Source organism: Saimiri boliviensis, chromosome 11 (assembly GCF_048565385.1).
Source record: "Saimiri boliviensis isolate mSaiBol1 chromosome 11, mSaiBol1.pri, whole genome shotgun sequence".
Classification (NCBI taxonomy): domain Eukaryota; kingdom Metazoa; phylum Chordata; class Mammalia; order Primates; family Cebidae; genus Saimiri; species Saimiri boliviensis.
This window is the reverse complement of record NC_133459.1, coordinates 4,995,974-5,009,947: the sequence shown is the minus strand read 5'-3', so window position 1 is coordinate 5,009,947 and position 13,974 is coordinate 4,995,974. Positions and strand designations below refer to the sequence as shown.

General features: G+C 48.8%; 1 protein-coding gene across 5 annotated transcripts in view; it reads left to right on the top strand.

The window, feature by feature from the left end:
- The window catches only part of CHD5 (chromodomain helicase DNA binding protein 5), a 76,947-nt gene that overhangs the window by 56,524 nt on the left and 6,449 nt on the right, over positions 1-13,974 (top strand). For 3 of the 5 annotated variants that reach the window (XM_039474449.2, XM_039474447.2, XM_010350281.3), the window contains 7 exons: positions 1,850-1,929; positions 2,171-2,303; positions 10,243-10,332; positions 10,954-11,091; positions 11,347-11,455; positions 12,475-12,607; positions 12,994-13,189. In XM_039474449.2, the coding sequence (XP_039330383.1) occupies positions 1,850-1,929; positions 2,171-2,303; positions 10,243-10,332; positions 10,954-11,091; positions 11,347-11,455; positions 12,475-12,607; positions 12,994-13,189 (879 nt within the window). The remainder of the gene's footprint in view (positions 1-1,849; positions 1,930-2,170; positions 2,304-10,242; positions 10,333-10,953; positions 11,092-11,346; positions 11,456-12,474; positions 12,608-12,993; positions 13,190-13,974) is intronic. The other 2 variants (XM_039474450.2, XM_039474448.2) reach the window with 1 other exon arrangement.

Here is a 13,974-nt window from a genome sequence, read left to right as displayed (position 1 = left end):
TCTTTTTCTCTTTTTTTTTTTTTTTTGAGACGGAGTTTCGCTCTTGTTACCCAGGCTGGAGTGCAATGGCGCAATCTCGGCTCCCCCGCAACCTCCGCCTCCTGGGTTCAGGCAATTCTCCTGCCTCAGCCTCCTGAGTAGCTGGGATTACAGGCACGCACCACCATGCCCAGCCAATTTTTTGTATTTTTAGTAGAGACGGGGTTTCACCATGTTGACCAGGATGGTCTCGATCTCTCGACCTCGTGATCCACCCGCCTCGGCATCCCAAAGTGCTGGGATTACAGGCTTGAGCCACTGCGCCCGGCCTGTTTTCTTTTTCTTTTTTGAGACGCAGTTTCGCTCTTGCCACCCAGGCTGGAGTGCAATGGCACGATCTCAGCCCACTGCAACCTCCGCCTCTCGGGTTCAAGCAATTCTCCTGCCTCAGCCTCCCAAGTAGCTGGGATTACAGGCACTCGCCACCATACCCAGATAATTTTTGTATTTTTAGTAGAGACAGGGTTTCACCATGTTGGCCAGGCTGGTCTTGAACTCCTGACCTCAGGTGATCCACCTGCCTTGTCCTCCCACAGTGCTGGGATCACAAGTGTAAGCCCCCCGCCTGGCTGATAACGTTTTCTTGTATGGATTCACTGTGTTTTGCTTATCTATTGCTCTGTCAATAGATTTTGGGTTGTTTCTACTTTTCGGCTACTGTGAGTTATGCTGCTGTGAATTGGTGCATTTTACGTTTTCGTGTGGACATAGGTTTTTAGTTGTTTGGGGCGGAGATCTAGGAATGGAATTGCCAGGTCATGTGATTACTCTGTTTTCCTTTTTGAGAAACTACTAGACTGCTTTCCAAAGTAGCTGTACCATTTTACGTCCCTGCCGGTGTTGTGCAAGAGCTCCGGCTCCTCCGAGTCTTCCTCAGTGCTTGCTCTCTGCCTTCGTGGTTCTAGCTGTCGTGGTGAGCGTGAGGTGGCATCTCACTGTGGTTCTGATTGGCATTTCCCTGCCGCCAGGGATGTTGAGTGTTGTTTGGTGTGCTTATTGGCTATTTGTAGGCTTGTAGGAATGTCTTTTCAGACTCTTTACACACTTAATTGGGTCATTTGTGCCTAGGTGTCTCTTTGGTGACCCAGGTATTTATTTGGGTGAAGCAAATACCTGGTAAATGCCTGGTCCCTCAGTTGGGGCTCACAGGCCTGGGGCGGGCATAGCTATCCCCTGCTGATGGCTGAGACGAGGCCCTGAGGCTCAGCACCTCCAGGCACAAGTGAACCCGTGGAGGTCGACACGCCTTGGTTTGCATCTTGGCTTTGCCCTCAACTCTGTCTAATCTTGGGCAAGTTACCTAACCTCCATGAGCCTCCGCTTTCCCAGCTGTGATGCACCTACCTCCCAGGGCTTCTCGGAGTCACATAAGTGACCAGCACTTTGCGGCAGCTGAATCAGCAGGCAGGGAACTCTCACTCTGTCCAGAGGCACATGGCCAGCCAGCCTGCCCGAAAGCTGGGACCAGGCCAGGCGTCGTGGCTGGCAATCTGTGCCTCCATCCATCTGCCTCACCTCCTTCCCTCCAGATGAGCAGTCACTGCTGTGTGCGGCCCTCTTCCTGACTGACCCTCATTTTGGTCTCACTGGGTTCAAGGGGCCTCCAAGCACCCCTGAGTCTTAGGCCTGGCCTGTCCTCTCTGGCTTAGCCGGGGATCCTGCCGGTCTCTCCAGGAGATGCTTGGCCTCGATGGAGCCTCCTGAAGGCCAAGCCCCACCTCTCCTCTCTGCCACCCGCCTCCCTGCCCTAGCCCTTCCCATCTGAGTCCACCTGTGTCACCTGTCTCACCTCGTTCTCTTGATCTTTCAGACAAAATGGAAGCCCAGCTGGGCTACATGGATGAGAAGGACCCAGGGCTGCAGAAGCCAAAGAAACCCCTGGAAGTCCAGGTGTGGAACTTGCTGGCGTCCGGGCCTGTGGTGTGTGTGGGGTGGACCTTCTCAGGCCCTGCACAGCCAAGTGGAACCCAGGACTCTTGGGTCCTTTTTCAGGCCTCTGGGTCTTGGGGAGCAGGCTGGGAGCAAGCAATGGAAGCCAGGAGAGTGGGTTCCCAGCCCAGCGCACGTTCCCTGCCCTCTGATTCCTGGTGAGGCCCCAGGCCCTGCCGCTTACCTGGTTTCCCCTCTGCAGGCCCTGCCAGCTGCCTTGGACAGAGTGGAGGGCGAGGACAAGCACGAGAGCCCAGCCAGCAAGGAGAGAGCCCGAGAGGAGCAGTTAGAGGAGAAGGAGAAGGCCCCACCCTCCCCAGAACAGCTGCCTAGAGGTTGGGGCTTCCCGAAGGCCGCCCACTCCAGTGGCCTCAGCAGGCGTGGGTCAGGGAAGGGCAGGTGGCTGTACTTCAGCTCATTTCTCCCTGGCAAAGGGGTAGACTCCATCCCTCTGCAGGCCCCTGGTGAGGGGAGGGCAGGCGCTCAGCTCTCTATACATGGACTTATGGACTGTAACTTTTATTTTTTTGGAGAAAGTGTCTTACTCTGTCACAAGGCTGGAATGCAGTGGCACGATCGTGGCTCGCTACAACCTCTGCCTACCGGGTTCAAGGGATTCTTGTGCCTCAGTCTCCCAAGTAGCTGGGAGTACCATGTGCCACCACGCCCAGCTAATTTTTTTTCTTTCGTTTTTAGTAGAGACGGAATGTAACCCTGTTGGTCAGGCTGGTCTCGAACTCCTGACCTCAAGTGATCCACTCACCTTGGCCTCCCACACCTTGGGATTATAGGTGTTAAAGACCTCGCCCGATGGTCTTTAACTTTTCTTTATTATACAGAGATTGGGGATTATTGGGCTACTTTTTTATTAGTGATTTCTGACTCAATTGCATTATGGTCTGAAAACATGAGTCTCTATGAGGTTATTGAAACCTGCTTTCTGGCTTGATATAGTCAGATTTTGCAAATGCTGTATGTGTGCTTGAAGAGAATGTCTGTTCCCTAGTGGCTGGGTTTAAGGTTCTAAATATATGCATTAGGGCCAGGCATGGTGGCTCATGCCTGTAATCCTAGCACTTTGGGAGGCTGAGATGGGTGGATCATCTGAGGTCAGGAGTTCGAGACCAGCCTGGCCAACATGGTGAAACCCCCTCTCTACTAAAGATAGAAAACTTAGTTGGGTGTGGTGGTGGGCGGCTGTAGTCCCAGCTGAGTCAGGAGAATCGCTTGAACCCAGGAGGCAGCGGTTGCAGTAAGCCAAGAACATGCCATTGCACTCCAGCCTGGGTGACGGAGTGAGACTCCGTTGCCAAAAAAAAAAAAAAAAAAGATATATATATATATATATATATATATATATATATATATATTAGATCAGTAGATAAATGATGCTAATTATGTTGTTCAAGTTTTTAATATCTTTACTAGCATTTGGTTTGCTTTGGTCAGTCAGTTTCTGAGAGACTTGTATGAAAATCTCTCATTTTGGTTACAGATTAATCTCTTTCTTCTTTTTTTTTTTTTTTCTTTCTTCTTATAATGCCAGATTTTGCTTCATCTCATTTGAGACTGGGTTGTCAGGTGCATATTTGTTCAGGATTTTAATATTTTTCTTGTGAAGTGTGCTTCTAATTATTGTGTAATAACCCTCTTATCCCTCTTTAAACTTTTTGCTTAAAAGTATATTTATGCTGATTTGGGTTGCTCTTTTTTTCTTTAGTATGTATTTGTTACGCTTTTCTCTATTCCTGGTTTTTTTTTTTTTTAATATAACAGTTTTATGGTGACATAATTAACATATACAGTTGAGCCATTTTATTTATTTATTTAGAGATAGAGTCTCACTTTGTTGCCCAGGCTGGAGTGCAGTGGTGGTGTGATCTCAGCTCACTGCAACCTCCGCCTCCTGGGTTCAAGTGATTATTCTGCCTCGGCCTCCTGAGTAGCTGAGACTACAGGCACGTGCCGCCACACCTGGCTAATGTTTTGTATTTTTAGTAGAGATGGGGTTTCACCATATTAGCCAGGATGGTCTCGACGTTCTGACCTCATGATCTGCCCACCTTGTCCTCCCAAAGTGCTGAGATTACAGGTGTGAGCCACCTCACCCAGCCGAGCCATTTAAAGTATACCATTCAGGCTGAGAGCAGTGGCTCACACCTGTAATCCCAGCTCTTTGGGAGGCCGAGGCGGGTGGATCACCTGAGGTCAGGAGTTCAAGATCGGCCTGGCCAACATGATAAAACCCCATCTCTACTAAAAATACAAAAATTAGCCGGGCATGGTGGCAGGTGCCTGTGATCCCAGCTACTCAGGAGGCTGAGGCAGGAGAATCATTTGAACCCAGGAGGCAGAGGTTGCAGTGAGCCAAGATGGTGCCACTGCACTCCAGCGTGGGCGATGAGATAGAAACTGTGTCTCAATAAATAAATAAATAAATAAAGTATACCATTTGTGGCTGGGTGCAGTGGCTCATGCCTGTAATCCCAGCACTTTGGGAGGCCAAGGTCGGTAGATCATGAGGTAAGGAGTTTGAGACCAGCCTGGCCAGCATGGTAAAACCCTGTCTCTACTAAAAGTTAAAAAAAATTAGCTAGGCATTGTGGCATGTACCTGTAGTCCCAGCTACTTGGGAGGCTGAGGCAGGAGAATTGCTTGATCCCGGCAGGTGGAGGTTGCAGTGAACCGAGATCATGCCATTGCACTCCAGCCTGGGCGACAGAGCAAGACTCTGTTTCAAAAAAAAAAAAAAAAAAAGAATACCATTTGTTATTTTTAGCACATGCAGAGTTGTGCAACCATCACTATTATCTAATTCCCGAACATTTTCCTCACTCCAAAAAGAAATTCTTCTTACCCATTGGCAATCACTCTTCATTTCTTCCTCCTCCTCCCAGCCCCTGGCAGTCACAAATGTACTTCTGTCTCTATGGATTGGTTTATTCTGAACATTTCATACCAGTGTAATAATACAATACATTGGCCTTTGTGTCTGACTTCTTTCACTTAGCATGGTGTTTTTATTTTATTTTATTTATTTTGAGACAGAGTTTTGCCCTCGTTGCCCAGGCTGGAGTGCAATGGTGCGATCTCGGCTCACTACAGCCTTTGCCTTCCTGGTTCAAGTTTTCTCCTGCCTCAGCCTCCTGAGTAGCTGGGCTTACAGGCATGCGCCATCACGCCCAGCAAATTTTGTATTTTTAGTAGGGATGGAATTTCTTCATGTTGGTCAGGCTGGTCTCGAACTCCCTACCACTGGGGATCCACTGCCTCGGGCTCCCAAAGTGCTGGGATTACAGGTGTGAGCCGCCATGCCTGGCCTTTTTTTTTTTTTTTTTTTGGTAACATAGTGTTTTTAGCCCATCTATGTTGTGGAATGTATTAGTACTTCATTCCTTTCTTCTTCTCCTTCTCCTCCTTCTTTTTTTGAGACAAGCTCTCGCTCTGTCATCCAGGCTGGAGTGCAGTGGCATGATCTTACCTTACTACAGCCTTAACCTACTGGGTGCAAGCAATCTTTTCACCTCAGCCTCCCAAGTAGCTGGGACTTCAAGTGCATATGCTGACACACCCGGCTAATTTTTGTATTTTTTTTGTAGAGACGGGGTTTTGCCATGTTGCCCAGGCTGGTCTTGAACTCCTGGGCTCAAGCGACCCTCCCACCTTGACCTCCAAAAATGCTGGGATTACAGGCAGTACTTCATTTTTTTTTTATGCCCAAATAATATTCTGCTGTATAGATGTACTATGTTTTATTTATCCATTCATAGTGATACATTTGAGTTGTGTTTCTACTTTTTGTACACATTTTTTTGTGTGTGTGAGTATAGGTTTTCAGTTCTTGTGGGTATATATATCTAGGATTAGAATTGCTGGATCATATGGTAATTCTCTGTAACATTTTGAGAAACTGCTCGATTGTTTTCCTTGTGTATTGCATCAGTTCACATTCCTACCAGCATGTGTGAGGTTTTATTTTCTTCACATCCTTGCCAATACTTGTTATTATCTGTCTTTTTGATTATAGTCATCCTAGTGGGTGAGAAGTGGTATCTCACTGTCATTTTGATTTGTATTTCCTTTGTGCATAAAGATGTTGAATGTTTTTTCATGTGATTATGGCTCATTTGTATATAATATGTTGAAGAAATGTCTTTTCAGATCCTTTGTCTATTCTAAAATTGGATTATCTTTTTGTTATTGAATTATAAAGGTTCTTTTTAGTTAATTAATTTAACACTTTTAGAGACAGGATCTTAATCTGTTGGCCAGGCAGACTTTGAAGTCGTGGGCCCCAGTAATTCTCTGGCATTAGCCTCTTGAGTAGCTAGGATCACATGGGTGTACCACTGTGCTTGACTTATATGAGGTCTTTCTGTAGATTCATGTTCCTCATCAGATATATGATTTACAAATATTTTATTTCATTTCTTCACTTTTAATCTCTTTGTAATGTTTTAGGTCTATCTTTTGTAGACAGTGTATAGGGGATTCGCCATTTAAAATCTAATTATAGTGTCCCTGTCTTTTAGCTGGCAAGTTTATTCTCTTTACGTTTATTATAATAACAAGATCTGTGGTGGATTTCTACTGTCTTATTTTATACTTTATATTACCCTTCTCTTTTCTCCTTTTTCTTCCTTTCCTGACATCTCTTGGATTGATAAAATTTTCTTTATATCTATATATTTTTTATATCTCCTATTTTCCCCCTCAACTCATTTGGAAGGCTTATAGTCAATTCTATTCTGTACTCTTAAATGTTTCTGAATAATATGAGGGCTTTAGTCCTGACTCACTTCCCTTTCATCTGCCATGTTGCTATTGCCCAGTATTTTAGTTTCAGTTTGTTTTTACTTTCCCAAATTTGTTGTTATGCTTATTTCTAAATCTTTAATCCTTTTTTGGGTCTTCCCACATTCTTAACAGTTTGTGTTTGCTTATTTGTTCATCATTGCTTCATTCAAATCCTTCCTAAAGTACACCTTTAATGGTGCTTTTGGCACATTTTTGGGAATGGTAAATACTCTCACTGTTTTGTTAGTTCTTTTACTCTTGAATAGTTATTACAGTTCTAGATGGGATAGGGATCTTCCCTCAGCACTTTGAAGATATTCTTCCTTTTTTATTTCGCATTCATTATGCCAAGAAGGCTGCTGAGAAGCTGAGAAGGCTGCTGTTGGTGTAATTGCTGCTCCTGGGTAGGAAATTTCTCATTTCTATCTTTTCTCACATTGAAAGACTGCTTTTAAGACATTCTCTTTCTCTTTGGTGATATCTAGCTTCACTACAATGGAGGGTATTTTTGTTTTGTTTTTAGAGTGAAGTTTTTATTTATCTTGTGTGTGACTCACCGTGATTCTTAAAGCTGAATATTTATGTTCTGCATCAATTGTGGGAAAATTCTCATTCTCTCTTTGAATATTTTCTTTGCCCCCATTATGTTTATTTTCTCCTTCTGGAATTCCTATTACTCATTGATTGGTTCATTCATCCAACTAACATATATATATATATATATATATATATATATATATATAAAGCCTGCTGAGTATCAGATGCTGTCCCAGGCATTGGGGACACAAGCAGTGAACCAAAACAGCTGAACGCTTCATTCGTGGAGTTTGTATTCCAGTGTGGAATACAGGCAATCAACAATAAACAAAAATATGTGTTGTTCAACCACAGACTCCAAATGCTCTGAGGAAGAAAGCAGAGTACAAGGTTAGCAAAAGATGGGGGCTGGCACGGTTTTTATATCTTGTGCTGCTTTTTTGTTTATTTATCCGCCAGGCTTTTTGAGTAATCCTTGGATCAAGCTTCCATGTATATTTTCTTTGCACAGCTGTTTTTTAAACCATTCCCATTTGTATTATTTTGCATGGCTGTGTCACAAATTACTGCATACATAGTAGCTTAAAACAGCACTCACCATGAGCTCACAGTTGTGTGGGGCCGACGCCGGGAGTGGTATTTTTGGGTGTTCTGCTGAGGATATCACAAGGTTGAGGACATCAAGGTATCGACTAGGTTAAGTTCTCGCCTGGAGCCCTGGGGAAAAGTCCACGTCCATGCTCATTCTTTGTTGTTGGCAGAATTCAGTTCCGTGAGGCTGGAGGACTGAGGTCCCGTTTCCTTGCTGGCTGTCAGCTGGGTGCATTTTCAGCCACATTCCTGCTGTGTAGTATGATCTGTCTTCAAGCCAGCAGTGGTGAACAGAAACCCTTCCATGCTTCGAATATCTGACTTCCTTTTCTGTGACGGGCCAGAGTAAAGGGCTCGTGTGGCCAGGTTAGGCCTACTCAGGTCCTCGCTCTATTTTAAGCTCACCTGTACCGCAAAACGGAAGCTGCTCTGGGGAGTCTAGTCCCTCCTCTTCGCTGTCCAGGGGTTTTTTCAGGGCACGGACACCAAGGGCCAGAAGTCGGAGCACATCTTAGAATTCTGCAATTAAAATGTTAATGATTGTGCATTTCATTTCTTCTTCTTCTTCTTTTTTTTTTTTTTGAGACGGAGTCTTGCTCTGTCACCCAGGCTGGAGTACAATGGTGTGATCTTGGCTCACTACAGCCTCTGCCTCCCGGGTTCAACCAATTCTCCTGCCTCAGCCTCCCCAGTAGCCAGCATTATAGGCACCCACCACTACACCCGGCTACTTTTTGTATTTTTAGTAGAGACAGAGTTCACCGTGTTTGTCAGGCTGGTCTCAAACTCCTGACCTCAAGTGATCTGCCCACATTTCTAGAAATTTTATCTGTTTATTTTTTCTAGTTTTGAGGGAGTCTTATTCTTTCCCTGTGGATTCTCTTCCTTCTTTTTCTTTTTTTCTCTGTCTTTGGTCACTCTAGATATATTTATTTTAGAGCAAGCCTTAAATGTGGCCCAGGATGGCTTTGTTTGTGGCCAAACACAAATTCGTAAACTTTCTTAAGACATCTTGAGATTTTTTTGGTGATATATATATATATATATATATATATATATATAAAACCAATATGTGTATATGTATATCATATATATTTTTCTCTCTCTGTATATATTATATATGTATTTTAGCTCATCAGCTGTCATTAGTGTTTAGTGTATTTTATGTATGGCCCAAGACAATTCTTCTTCCAGTGTGGCCCAGGGAAGCCAAAAGATTGGACACCCCTGTTTGAGCATCTCTGATGCTGTCCTGTTGCCCCAGGGCTGGTCTGCTTCCTGTGTGTCTGCTGGTGGGGGTATCGGTTGTTTTCTGGGTTTGGATTGGTAAAATCAATGGATTTTGGATTGGATGATAAAAATCATCCTTGGGTGGTTTTTATCCGCAGGAGCTCCATGTCCTCTGGGAAGTGGGAGTGTGCCCCCGTTTCGTTTTCGGAGGCTCAGGCCAGGAGGCTCACAGGCAATCTTGTTCTGGGAGCGATTTTATGATGCTGTCTCTGCCTAGGGTGGTCTAGTTCAGATACTACCTGCATGAGGACGAGGCTTTGGGTGTGGGTTCCTGACGGGAGACCTTCTTTTCCTCGATCCCATGGTGGAGATGGGCCTTCTCGCTCCCATGGTTGGTGGCAAGAACTTTCCCTCACAGAGACCGCGGCGTTGGAGGCTGTTGGCATCATGCCAGTTCTCTGCATCTTTTGGGCTTGAGGCCTCACCTGTCCTGCCTGGGTGTCGAGACAGCCAGTTCTAAGCTCTCCAGGCCTCTTCCTGGTGTCTGATCACCCCTGTCTAGGGCCCCGGACGCCAGCTCCTGCCTCCCTTGCTTCAGTTTCCCCTTCCTTCCTGTTCCCTGGTGATTTCCTTCTCTTCTTGGGAACTCATCTTCTGTGTGCTTTTTTTTTTTTTTTTTTTTTTTTTTTTTTCTGGAAACAGGCTTTTGCTGTGTCACTCAGGCTGGAGTGCAGTGGTGGGATCTCAGCTCATGGGAACTTTGACCTTCTAGGCTCAGCAGTCCTCCCGCCTCAGCCTTCTGAATAGCTGGGACCACAGGCGTATGCCACCAAGCCCAGCTAATTTGTTGTATTTTTTGTAGAGATGGGGTCTCACTATGTTGCCCAGGCTGGTCTTGAACTCCTGATCTCAAGTGATCTTCCCGCCTTGGCGTCCCGTAGTGCTGGGGTTACAAGCTTGAGCCACTGCACCCGGTTGAGGGGAATTCTTGTTGGTGTCAGCTGTTGGACTCTGCAAAACATGTGAATGGGTAGGGTTCTATGGTGGAAAACCAGCAGCCCAGAGTCCTCTCTGCTTTCTGGCACCCCGCCCCACACCGTGAACCTTCTTGTCTTGCAGAGGAGTTGCTTCCTGAGAAGGAGAAGATCCTGGACAAGCTGGAGCTGAGCTTGATCCACAGCAGAGGGGATGGTGCTGACCTCAGGCCAGGTGTGGGGTTCTTCTGTGTTCTCTGCCCATGCCCTGCGGTCCCTTGAGGGTGCGCCCTCTGGACCCTGTTCAGTCTCCCACAGCCTCCCAGGCACCGTTCCCTTGGCCCCAGGCCTAATAGGAGCTAGCATCTGGGAGCCTGGACTCGCCAGCCCCTCAGAGCCAATGCCAGGGGACAGGCTCCCCTCCTCTCCCCTGAGCCCTGCCGTGCCCAGCTGCTGAGAGAGAGCAGGCTGGTCATAGAGCCTGGCCTGGGGGATTTGGGGCTCAGCCAGAAGCTTTGCATACCTCTAGGCACTGGAATGTTCGGAATAGTTGTCCTCAGATCAGCCCCCTCAGGCAGCTCTGTGTCTTTGAACGTGAGCTGTACTTTCATAACACTCTCCTGCCCTGCTCCTGGGTGGTCCTGATGTGCTGGGGGAGGAGCACTGGGCCTAGAGCTAACCTCCCTGCTCAGGACGGAGAGAGGGGCCGTTGGCTTCTTAAAAACCCTCCTGCGTGGCTAGCCCCTGAGGACAAGGGGATGCGCTTTCTACTTGCCTCCGGGATCCCCAGTGCTTGGCAGGGAGAGGCCCTGGGCACTGCTTTTGGGATGGATGAGTGAATATCATGTGTCCCCAGCAGATGACACCAAGGTTGAGGAGAAGGAGCCCATTGAAACACAGCAAAACGGTGACAAAGAGGAAGAGGATGAGGGGAAGAAGGACAAGAAGGGGAAATTCAAGTTCATGTTCAACATTGCGGATGGGGGCTTCACAGGTACTGGGGCTGAGGGCTGGGCAGAGAGCTGAGGCTTCCTGACTGTGGGTCCCAGGAGTCTAGACCCGTGGTGACTTTATACTTGAGTGTGACTGGTTGCTAAACGTCCATTGTAGAACCTTTCTCAGCAACACTGGATCATAGGACCTCTGGGGGTGGAGGCAGGGGCAGGGAGGGAGGGAGCGGCTGTCCAGTCCTGCCTGTGTGTCACATCCGGGGCACTTCTCATCCTGCTCACCTTGGCTCGTTTCCTAGAGTTGCACACGCTGTGGCAGAATGAGGAGCGGGCTGCGGTGTCCTCGGGGAAAATCTACGACATTTGGCACCGGCGCCATGACTACTGGCTGCTGGCAGGCATTGTGACGTATCCTTGGTCAGGCTGGGTCTCACCTTGTTGTCCAGCCTGGAGTGCAGTGCCTCAATCTCAACTCACTGCAACCTCCGCCTCCCAGGTTCAAGTGATTCTCCTGCCTCAACCTCCCGAGTAGCTTGGATTACAGGCATCTGCCACAACATCTGGCTAATTTTTGTATTTTTAGTAGAGACGAGGTTTCATCATGTTGGCCAGGCTCATCTCGAACTCCTGACCTCAAGTGATCCACCCGCCTCGGCCTCCCAAAGTGCTGGGATTACAGGCATGAGCGACTGTGTGCAACCTTTTTCTTTCTTTTCTTTCTTTCTTTTTTTGAGGTGGAGTCTCGCTCTGTGGCCCAGGCTGGAATGCAGTGGTGTGATCTCAGCTCACTGCAGCCTCCACCTCCCGGGTTCAAGTGATTCTTTTGCCTCAGCCCCTCGAGTAGCTGGGATTGAGGCGTGCACCACCACGCCCGACTAGTTTTTGTCATTTTAGTAGAGACGGGGTTTCGCCATATCGGCCAGACTGGTCTCGAGCTCCTGGCCTCAAGTGATCCACCCGCCTTGGCCTCCCAAAGTGCTGGGATTACAGGCGTGAGCCACCATGCCCGGCCCCAGATTTTACTCTTCTTATGAGGATACCAGTCACTGGGTTTGGGGCCCACCCTCATCTGGTATGACCCTTTCTTAACTTGATTACATCTGCAAATACCCTCTTTCCAAAAAAGGTACCCATTCTCAGGTGCTGGGGCAGCACTTAAACATACCACCCAGGTTGTTGGGTAAAGAGTTAACCCTCTGAAGCCCCGGGCTGTGTCTGGTGCACCCAGGGCACCCGCCAGTGTCTGCTGATGCTGTCGCTGTCCTGTCGTCGATATGCTAATCTTGCAGCTGGGCTTGAGGACTCGCCTGAGAGTGTGCAGCCAGGATGCCCACCCCCGGCTGGCCCCTCCCCCTGCCCGAGCTGCCTCCTCCTGCGGCCCCACCTCTTCTCATGGCCAGGTTTGCCCTTAACAGTGCCTCACCCAGGCACGGCTACGCCCGCTGGCAGGACATCCAGAACGACCCGAGGTACATGATCCTCAACGAGCCCTTCAAGTCTGAGATTCACAAGGGCAACTACCTGGAGATGAAGAACAAGTTCCTGGCCCGCAGGTTCAAGGTCAGTTTTCTGCAGGGCTAGGGGCTACAGGGGGCAGGGAGGATCGGGTGTCGGGAGGGTCCTGGGCAAAGGAATTAGAGAGCAGCCACCCTGCCACATACCTGGGTCACACTGCCACGAAGCAGTCAGTAAGTCCATCAACTAACAGTGGTGGCTCCTTGCTCTGGCCCCGGCTGGAGAGTATCTGCTGCCCTGGGTTGATGGGCACAGAGAACCCAGCTTGGTGACAGCTCCAAGAGTTGGCCACCGCCAGGCCAGGGTGGGCAGCAGATGGGAGTAGGCCCTGTTTCCCTCCTTTCTGCTGGGAGCCATGGCCTGGGGTGGGTGCTGATGGAGGGTGGCCGTTCAGGGGGAGGGGCTGGGCCAACACTGTCCCCCGCTCCCAGCTGCTGGAGCAGGCGCTGGTCATTGAGGAACAGCTCCGGAGGGCTGCCTACCTGAACATGACCCAGGACCCCAACCACCCTGCCATGGCCCTCAATGCCCGCCTGGCTGAAGTGGAGTGCCTTGCCGAGAGCCACCAGCACCTGTCCAAGGAGTCCCTTGCTGGGAACAAGCCTGCCAATGCCGTCCTGCACAAGGGTGAGTGAGCCCTGCCCCCCGTGGTGTGGCCCATGCAGCTTCCTCCTGCCTGGCGAGCGCTCTTGGCTGTAGGTAAGGGGGCTCTGGGGTAGGGGCTGGGGACAGATGTCATCCCAGAGCGCGGTAGACTTCTGGGCCAGTATGGGACAGTCCTGTCATCAGACTCCTCATCTCCCCTGCAAGGAAACTGAGGCTGCTTGCTTCTCTAACCTGTTTCTCAAGCCTACTCTGTGCAGGCCCTGGCCCAGGCTGTCGACACAGAAAACCACGAAACTGTAAAGGCTTCTGAGTCCTGACAGCATGCCTTAAATGCATTGTGTCTTTTTTTGTTGTTTTTTGAGATGGAGTTTCACTTTGTTGCCCAGGCTAGCGTGCAGTGGCGCAATCTCGGCTCACTGCAACCTCTGCCTCCTGGGTTCAAGCGATTCTCCTGCCTCAGCCTCCAGAGTAGCTGGGATTACAGGCAATGCTGCCACGCCCGGCTCATTTTTTGTACTTTAGTAGAGATGGGGTTTCACTGTGTTGGCCAGGCTGGTGGTGAACTCCTGAGCTCAGGCAGTGTGCCCTCCTCAGCCTCCAAAAGCTCTGGGACTACAGGCGTGAGCCACCACGCCCGGCTGCATTGCGTCTTTAGCCCTGGCAATACCTATCGGCCTGGAGCCTTCTCACCGGCCCTGTGCAGGAAGGGAGGACTCTGGCCGAGATCGCCATCGATTCCGACCTCTGGTGCTCGCTGCACATCTCTGCTGGGTCACGGGGCACACTTCTGCCCTCGAGGCTCCCGG